This window comes from Helianthus annuus, chromosome 2 (genome assembly GCF_002127325.2).
Source record: "Helianthus annuus cultivar XRQ/B chromosome 2, HanXRQr2.0-SUNRISE, whole genome shotgun sequence".
Classification (NCBI taxonomy): Eukaryota; Viridiplantae; Streptophyta; class Magnoliopsida; order Asterales; family Asteraceae; genus Helianthus; species Helianthus annuus.
The window spans coordinates 91,235,723-91,245,956 of record NC_035434.2 but is presented as its reverse complement, the minus strand read 5'-3'; the positions used below and the strand labels follow the sequence as shown (position 1 = coordinate 91,245,956).

Below are 10,234 nucleotides of genomic sequence, written 5' to 3'. Positions count from 1 at the left end.
TTCGGGGGTGAAATACATGCGACAACTATTACAACTTTTATTACATGGTATGGTTAGCGTAGGGAGGGTTTATACTACTACTAGATCATGTGAGGGGTGGGTACAACACTCGAGGCCATTAATCCTCTTTGTTAGGACCGAGGGACACAAGAGTGATAGATCTATTTGGGTGTAGCGAGCCCACACCCGTGAGGCCGGGGATGCCCATAGAGGTGACTGTGTCTTACAGCCGGAAGCCCGGTACAAATTTGCTAAGTTTGAGTTTCCCTGCACCTTCTCACACATACCAGTGGCTTTGCAACCCATTGGTGATCTCTTTTCCCTTATTGCTACATACCAGGGACTTTTATACATACTTTAAAGGTTTATTCACACTCACTTTTACATGAACTCGGTCAACTTTTTGTTGATTTTGTCAAATTACATGTATTTCAGGAAATTAGGGATCTGGCAAGGTATGCTCTGTCGTCAAGCTGCGTAAGAAAAATGATGTCATCCGAGTTTAGGGATTGTGACTTTTGCCTGAACGAGTCACAAGTCTTAAACTGTGTTTTTAATTCATGTCTTATGGTTGTGTCGTATGAACAATATTTTTATTATGTCATGTTGTAATTCGTTGCATGTGTCGACTTTTGAAAACAATGTTGTCGTATTTTATTTTTAAAACTTGAATTAATGGATGATCATCATGGTTTTACTTTCATATAGATTTGTTGTGATTAAGCTATGGTATTAAGAAGTCACACCAAATAAACCCACGCTTCCGCAAAAGCCAAGGTGTGACAAAAAATGTGTTTTTAATTGTGTTAGAAAACGCAAAGGAAAAAAACACAATAAAATATGTTTTATCATTGTGTTATATAACACAATTTAAAAAACGCAATGAATTAAAAACAATAAAACATAATGCATTAGTGTGTTTGATAAAGCACAATACAAAAACACAATGAATTAAATGTGTTATAAAACACAATTCAAAATCGAAATTAATAATAATCTAACTTATTGCGTTTTAGAAATTTAATGCGTTTTAAGAAATAAATTTAATGCAAAGAGGTATCAAATTCTTTTGAGCAAATCATATGATAAAGAGGGTGCCATCATTTTAAAGAGATAGAATTACAACCCACTTAAAATTCTTTTATTGGAAGTATAACACCACACTTAAGAAAGTATAAAAAATACTTTATTGAAAGTAGTAAATTTCCCTGCTTTTCGAATCGGTCCTGCAAGGGCATGCAGGATTAATATGTCAAATGAAGCGCCAGCTTGAAATCCAGGTCGTTGCACCTTGACTGCAACTATTTATCCAGTATCTTAGAGTCTAGCAAGATTTTTGATAAACATATATTAATAAAATAACCTGGCAAAGGAATGCTGCAGTAAAGGTAATCCAAGTTCTATTTCAATCATGCTAAATGCCATTTCATTTTCCAATTTTTTTTTGTCTTTTTTTATTGATAATGAAATTTAGATAGAGATATAGAGAGGAAAGGGAAGAGTGCTAGATAATTAATAGATAGAACAAGGTGATAGGTGTGGTGGTGACGTCTACGAACCAACGATGTTGCGAGTGAGAGTGGAGAGGATGATAGGGAGGGTTATGGAGAGAGTGGGCGATTGGAGTGGTATGGTCCTTTGAGTGCGCGCCTGCGCACGCTCTGGACTGGGGGACTTGAAGGGGTATGGCCCAAAGAGTGTGCGTAGGCACACACTCAAAGGACCATACCACTCCAGAAACTACATAGTTCATACGGGAAGGGGGGGGGGTTGAAGGGGTATGGTCCCAAAGGGACCATAGCACTCAAGAAACTACGTTGTCCATACAAGGGAGGGGGGGTTGAAGGGGTATGGTCACAAAGAGCGTGCGCAGGCGCGCACTCAAAGGACCATGCCGCTCCAGAACTAAGTTGTCCATACGAGATCTAAAAGATCTATAGACAAACCCGAAGACAGACATGGGACACCATGGATGATGACAGGGTGAGCACTGGCGACAGCTAAGGAAAAGGACGCCACGTGGCACCAATCCTTGGATGTCAGACTCTGTCGCAGAGTCTCCAAGGGACAACTAGCGAAAACCCAACATAAAGTACTAGGGAATGCTGAGTTGGAACGAATGACAACATGCCAAGTCAGCCCTAGTACGGTTTAACGGTCCTATCATGTCAGAGGGGACACAACGAATATTCCCCATGATTTGACAGCTGGCGAACGACCAGCTGGTTTCTCCCTCCTTCACAACCCTTCGACTATAAATAGAAGACTTCACCACACTTATTTCCTCAAAGCAAATACTTATTCTCACGCCGGAGGGTGGTTACAAGGAGAACCCCCGACCTCTCCTCCTTCTAACGAGTTCACCATTGTTTAGTTTTGCAGGATTGATAGAAGATAATCAAAGTTGCTTGGTGAGGAAAGAATAGAAATTGACCATTATTTGCGAGACAGATCAGCTAAGCCCAACCGTGTGTTAACTTAGTGTTTCTTCAGCGAGGAGTGGTGGCGATGGCGGTGGGAGGTGGTGGTGAGGGGTGAGATGAATCGTAAAAGAGAAAGACGTACTAGGAATTTCTTTTGGGTTAATGGATTTAATCACCCCCAACTATGGCCATTTGGCCGATGGCACTCTCAACTTTCACTTTGGCTCAGACCACTCCCAACTTAACACATCGATTGTCATGGCACCCCGTCGTTAAATATTCACTAACCAGGTTACTAAAATTAGCCTATGTGGCAATTTAATCTGATGTGGCATTTCATACGTGTCAAGTATAGTCATTCACCTTCTTTAAAACCACCAATCCCTAACAAACGCATTCTGTAAACCCTAATCCTAACTCATAGAGCAAATCAGACGCACCTTGGAGCAAATCCATCATCAACATACGATCCGGTCGATTTCTGTGAAGAACAAGCCCTAATCTTGAATCAAAATGAGCACCTCTTCTACGTGTTCATCCACAGTATCCAGAAACCCTAAATTGTTTAAGGTTGATTTGGAGGGTAATGTCTACTGCCATCATGATGTTGTAGCAGTTGTTCGAGTTGTTGGACGGAAAAGTGTGCGGCAAGGTCAACAATTCTATGGATGCTCTCATTGGCCGGTATGTTCCACCTTAACTCCAAGTATTTTTCTTGAATTGAATTGATTGATTAACTGAGGTTTTGTTGGCTTTTGCAGAGATCAGACTGCAAGTTCTTCTTATGGAAAGAAGATGTCGACAAAATGTTCAACCAACATGCATCCCAGTGCAGGTTCAGTTCAAGTTCAGAAGACCTGAAATATGAAAACATGGTGTTAGTAGAAGAGAATAGGTGGTTGAAAGCAAAGATATCTGGAACAGAGTCGAAATGGAACAAGCAATATGTGTTAACCTTGTTTATTGGCATTAGCATAGTGTTGTATATGTTTAGGTAGTATGAAGTGTGTTCTTGTTGTAATTGTACACTTTTGATGAATTTTAATGCAAAATCCTAGTTCTTGATTGCAAATATCTGCACATGTATTGATATTACCAGATTAGTCAACATACCTCTAATGGGTCTGCACATATAGCTGCACATCTGCATTGCATTGCATAATGGGTCTGCACATATGGGTCAAAACTGCACAATGCATATGGGTCAAAACTGCAAGTGTCCAAATCTGTGTATGTTGTCCAAGCTGCATATGGGTCAAAACTGCAAGTGTCCAAATCTCTGTATGTTGTCCAAGCTGCATATGGGTCAAAACTGCAAGTGACCAAATCTGTGTATGTTGTACAAGCTGCATATGGGTCAAAACTGCAAGTGACCAAATATGCAATATGTAATGACCAAAACTACATCGTATAATGACCAATCAACCAAAATGCATAAAGACCATAAGCAAGACTTATACCATTACATAACCAACAGTTATAACATTACCAAAAGTTACCCTAAAGAGTTATAAGATTACCACAAGTTATCCTAGAGAGTTATTACATAACTTAAAGTTGTCCAAACAGCCAACAGCACAAAAAGGTCATAAAGACCACAAAAAAGTCAAACATGTCCATTTATCACAAAAAAATCAATCTATGACTTTTTAACTGTTGCCTTGTATGTTCCCTGTCCATTTGACATTTGACTTGACAGTTGACTTGAGAGTTGACTTGACAGTTGACTTTTTAGCTGACTTCTGGCTGGTAATTTTGCTTCCCTCCTGGGTAGATTGCTGAGTTGTTCCTTGTGAAGGTACTGGAGTAGATTGCTGAGTTGTTCCTTGTGAAGGTACTGGAGCAGATTGCTGAGTTGACTTCTGGCTTGACTTTTTTGTTCCCTTCTGTCTCTTTTTAGCAGACCCTACAACATACAAAACAAATGTAGTTAAAGCCTACAATATACACAGACAAGTGCCACTAAAACAAGTAATTCACCTGCAGTAGATTGTTGATTTCCCTGTTCAGTACATTTTCTCTTGTTGTGACCTTTACCCCCACAATTACCACAAGTCATTATCACCCCATGCTTGGTAAGTTTCCCTGGTCTTTTTGGATCCTCATGAGGATCCCTCTTTCTATTCTTCTTAGGCCTCCCAGGTTGAGATCTTATTGGTGGTGGATCCATAGGGTGGTGAATCTTGGGCCAATACCTTTCACTAGGTATTGGAGGGATTGAGAATTCATAAGCCTTCATGTATGTGTCTTTGTGGTAACACACATCAACATACTCTTCTGCATTTTTATGCAAAAACCCAGCTACAGCACAAACATGTTTGCATGGATACCCCCTCAAATCCCATTTCCTACATGTGCATGTTCTATTATCTAGATCAACTGAAACATCATCAAAATCCCTGACTTGAAACACATGGTATGATGAGGGATACACCTCACATCTATATGCAGCCTGTTTTGAAAAATCAAGCTTTTCTTGGATTTTAGGGCATATAACAACATCCCTGGCACTCATTTCTGTTCTTTTAGTAACCAGCCTACTCATGACCTGAATCCTTATGTCCTCTAACATGTGTATAATGTGTTTGGACCTTGCATTGATGATAAAGCCATTAAAAGTTTCAGCCATGTTGTTTACTATAACATCACATTTTGTGTGAGTGTTCAAATAGCACCTGTTGAACCAATTGAGATTTTGCTTCAGTAAGGCCTCTACTGCATCAGGGTTTATGCCCCTTATCTCTTCAATGGCTTGCAAGTAATCAGCTTCACAATAGGACCTAGTTGATTTCCAAAATAGCTCCTTCAACTCTTCATCTTTGTATGTCTTGTGCCAGTTAGCATAGATGTGTCTTGCACAGTTTCTATGCTCTGCCTTTGGCCATACCAATGCAACAGCATTCAACAGACCCTGCAAAACCAATACAACAGTGTCACAGATAAGTGATGAATAAGCTAATTATTGGTTAGGGAGATCTACCTTTTGCTGGTCAGATATAAATGTCCATGATTCACCATCATCAGTTACTCCCAAACACTGCCTAAGCTCATCCATAAACCATTCCCAACTCTCATTATTTTCCCCTTCAACTACTGCCCATGCCAAAGGAAACATTTGGTCATTACCATCCCTTCCCACAGCTGTTAACAACATCCCTCCAAGGAATGTTTTAAGAAAACACCCATCTAAGCACAATACCTTCCTGCATCCTGCTAAAAAACCTTTTTGACTCCATCAAAACAAACAAACAGTCTAAAGAATGTTTCACATGTGGCCTCTGGATCTAGGTTAATGAAACCTGGTGGAGCAGTTTCTAACCTAAAGGTTGATGATGGATTTGCTTTCTTTAGAACTTCCAGGTAAGAACCAATTTTACTGTAATGATCTCTCATTGAACCATGAAGCTTCTTGTGTGCACTTGATTTAGCCTTGTAAGCTAACCACTTAGTTATAATTACCTTAAACTTCTGTTTAACTGCTGCTTGAATCTCCTTAGCAGACCAATTTGGCTTGGCCTTAAACAAAGGAAGGAACTCATCCCCTAAGAACTTGGCAGTTAACTGTCTATTCTTGATCATGTTTCTCTGGCAGTTGTGTTTGTTCTTCACACTTTTAATCATGTAACACTCTTTGGCTTTGTTTAGTGAACAATATAGATAGAAGGGACACCCTGGTACACACTTCACAGCTAAACGACCTTCTTCCTTATTATCACTCTTTGCAATGATCAGATTCCTGCCATTAGTCACAACATACCTTCTCACTACCTCCTTAAAACGATCCCTTGATGCAAACCTTATTCCAACTTTCCATGTAAACTTTTTCCAGTTGGTGTGTTCATTTACACTTGGAGCAGTTTCTTTGTACTTCTTACCTCTTATATCATCATCCTCACTCTCACCCGGAGTAGCAACATCACCATCAGATTCCTCGTAACTACTGTAACTCTCTACATGTGCACACCCTGCATCATTAGACTCAATCAACTTACCTTCTTTTTCATAAGGTTTAGTACACTGTTCAACTAACTTCTTTTTAGCTTCAACTTCATCCTTATTAGCTCGTTTAATGGCATCTTGTGACTGTCTCCATTCAGCATCTTCTCTGTCCGAATCTGAGAAAGCTATTTCATCATGAACCTCATCTTCATTACTATCATCAAGAAAACCTTCATCTTCATCTGAGCTTGACTCTTCTGTCCCATTTAAGTCAGCTTTATAGTCACTGTCTTGACTGTCATCTTCATCTGCACACTGGTTATCAAAACCACTCCTTTCTTCCACTAAAACCTCTTCTACAATAGGCTCCTTTTGCAAACCATCTGTTTCTTTCGATAGACCCTCTTGAACAATAGACTCCTCATCTAAATCAAATGCCCATGTAGCCTCTTGTACACTAGGCTGATTATTCAAACCAACTGGTTTATCAGCAACAGCCTCCTTTCCTGAGGCAGTGGATCCAGATCTAGGGACTTCAAGTACAGGAGGGTTACCACTTTTGTCAGATGCCCTACTCACTCTACTGACATGGACTACTTTCTTTTTGGACTGGATTACAAGTTTTTTGGGCCGACCTCTTCGTTTAATGGGTTGGGAACTAGATTGGGCTTGTGGTTTACTGGGTGGTGAATAAGATTGGGCTTTGGGTTTACTGGGCTGGGACATGAATTGGACTTCTTGTTCATGGGTAATTGGAGCGACTTGAACAAAGACCTCCATGAATGGTTCAGACCATGTTAGAGCCTTTAATGCAATCTCCATAACATCATTATCATCCCCAAAAAACTTGAATTCACCAGTATCAGCATTTAATCCATACATGTAAAAATCCCTACTTTTATAACACCCAGAATCCTTTACATACTCTAACAACTCAAAGTATGCAATGTGATCAACATCCATAGTTATCAACTTAGAATCACCTCCAATATATTGAGGTTGATCAAAACTAAAATCCAATGATCCACCATACCATAGCATCACATCGATAACCTCCATCAGTGCAATCAGTGAACAATACCAATATATTGAGAGAAAACGTACCTCTGATCGATTAGGGTTTGATCGCCGTTGATGAACTTGAGAGCTTCTGATATGTTTATCTTGGTATTAGTGAAGTGACACTGTGTGTTTTGGGGATTATAAACTTCAACGAATGAGGGATTATCCACATCAACTCATGTATGACACGTATGAATGCCACATCAGATTAAATTGCCACATAGGCTAATTTTAGTAACCTGGTTAGTGAATATTTAACGACGGGGTGCCATGACAATCGATATGTTAAGTTGGGAGTGGTCTGAGCCAAAGTGAAAGTTGAAAGTGTCATCGGCCAAATGGCCATAGTTGGGGGTGATTAAATCCATTAACCCATTTCTTTTATAGATATAGGCATATGTTTTTGTTATATACCAAATGTCCTATATTCTTTTCTACACTTCCTGCCCAAACTAAACTCTATATTTGATCGATTCCCTAGACTCTCTATTTGATGAATGGATTCTTTTTCTAAAATGAAGTTCATCTTTCCCCAAATACCTTAAAAAAACGATGTTAAGGGCATGTTTGGGTAAGCTTCTTAAAACAACTTATTGACTTATTGGCTTCTTGGAAAAGTCAGGATTTTATGACTTATTGGCTTTTCCCCCTCACATACACCCTGTTTACCAAACATCATTTTAGAGCTTATGACTTTTCAAAAAGCGAATAAGTCAATAAGTTGTTTCAAAAAGGTTACCCAAACATGCCCTAAATTGAGCTACCCTGCGCATAAGTTTGTTCGTAAGGTTTATCAGAAATCACTACGATTTTCTTGTTCGGTGTAAGGTGAGTTCTTCTTTTGCACATTGATACATGTTTTCTTTCATCTTCAGCCGTTCTAGGGTTTTGATTTGTCATTTGAACTTCAGTCGTATAATAATAGGGCATTTGTTTATTACTTGATACATGTTTTTGAAATTCGTTCGTTCTAGGGTTCCTGTTTTTTGTCATTGTTAGGGTTAATCAGTTAGGGCATTCGATTATTAAAGTATTCACTACAGAATCATATAATGCATATAAATAGATTGCTTTAACATTTGATTTGATTTGCTTTGTTAATGTGAAAGTAACGATGCCACCAAAATCAAAATCAAAATCAAAATCAAATGGACAAAGAAGCAAGGTGGTTCCGAAACCCAAACAGATATGGCGGGTGAAGCAACCAACAAGGAACTGGTTGGAGCTGCCGTCAGATATAATGCTCAACATACTCCAAAGACTTGGTGTCTTTGACCGACTTGAGAATGCCCAAAAAGTCTGCACTGCGTGGCGTCAAATCTGTAAGGACCCTGCCATGTGGAGGCTCGTTTATATCGACAGATATTCATCTGGGAAAGACAGGCTTAGATGTAAGGACATGTGTAAGCATGCTGTCAATAGAAGCCGAGGCCAATTGCTTGATTTAACCGTCATTGGTTTTTGCGATAACAATCTTCTTCAGTATGTTGCTGATAGGTATGTATGTATGTATGAGTTTTGCTTTCATCTTCTTAGGAGAAATATCACTAAAATTATGATATTAACAGATCAAATCAGCTTAGACGTCTTGAAATCGTACAGTATTATCATGATGAATCTGAAGTTTGGCGTGAAGCTTTCAGAACTTTACCATTATTGGAGGAGCTCAGCCTTGTCGAAACAAAACTTGTGAAAGAAGATATTGAAGCTGCCGCTCGCCATTGCCCCCTGTTAAAAACACTCAAACTGAACCAAAAAATATTCAAATGGGATGGAAGCTGTGAATATGGGTCCATGGTTGTAAATGTTCTGAATGAGAGAGCCTTAGCGATTGGGAAAAACTTACCTCAGTTAACTCATCTTGAACTCATTGGGAACAGCATCACAAACGTTGGGTTGCAGGCCATTCTGGATGGCTGTTGTCACCTTGAATCACTTGACCTGCGCCGCTGCTTGTACATTGATCTCGACGGAGACCTAGGGAAAAGATGTTCAGAGCAGATTAAATATCCAAAATTTCCTAGTGGTCGTGATTCTGTACAAGGGTTTAAATATACACTTTTTATTGATGATTCTGACTCTGATGATGAATACTTGGACTATGATGATGCATACTTGGACTATGATGATGAGTACTCCGACTACGATGATTACACAGCCTACCATAATGATGGGTTGAGTGAGATGATGGCGTTCATGGACAATGATGGTGACTTGAGTGAGATGATGGCCTTCATGGACATATTTGGATAATTTGCTATGCTGAAAGGTGAGTTGTTGTATAGATATTACCTCAAAGATAAATGCACCATTCGTAACAACAGGGATACTAATCACAGTTTATGTTTTTTTTTTGAAGGTGTAACAGTTGCTTGCCTACAACAACAATCCTCTTTTTGGTCTTTGCTCAGACAAAGCAAATTTGTGAAAACTGGGTAATTCTAAAAATGTTTTTGGGAGTTATCGTTTGTTCTTGGAATTAAAGCCCGTTGTTCTTTTGTTTATGCATTGAATTTGGTAGATTTAATATTTGCTTGCTTATATCTTGGTATTGCAATGCAACAAAATGAGGATTTCATCTTTTTTTTTTCTGGCTGCGTTTAATTTGTTATAGATCTTCACCGGAAAAAGATAAACTGAACATAATCAACAATATTTATTATTAAAATCAAAGAATATTAATGTAATAACTGTGCGTGCACATAAACTGTTGAAACCAATCGAACCTTTGAAACCTAATCAAACTTCTCCGGTTCAGTTCACAATTTGAAACTTTGAATGAACCTTTAGCAATTTTTTATTTTTAGAAT

At 39.0% G+C, this 10,234-nt stretch overlaps 1 protein-coding gene across 1 annotated transcript; it reads left to right on the top strand.

Annotated features, from left to right (window-relative positions):
• Nucleotides 1-8,120: 8,120 nt before the first annotated feature.
• On the top strand, nt 8,121-10,010 carry LOC110919623 (putative F-box/LRR-repeat protein 23). Its single transcript, XM_022163893.2, has 4 exons — nt 8,121-8,252; nt 8,534-8,921; nt 8,993-9,693; nt 9,784-10,010. The coding sequence occupies exons 2-3, from the start codon at nt 8,539-8,541 to the stop codon at nt 9,675-9,677; spliced, it is 1,068 nt and encodes a 355-aa protein (XP_022019585.1). The 5' UTR covers nt 8,121-8,252; nt 8,534-8,538; the 3' UTR covers nt 9,678-9,693; nt 9,784-10,010.
• The last annotated feature ends 224 nt before the right edge of the window (nt 10,011-10,234 follow it).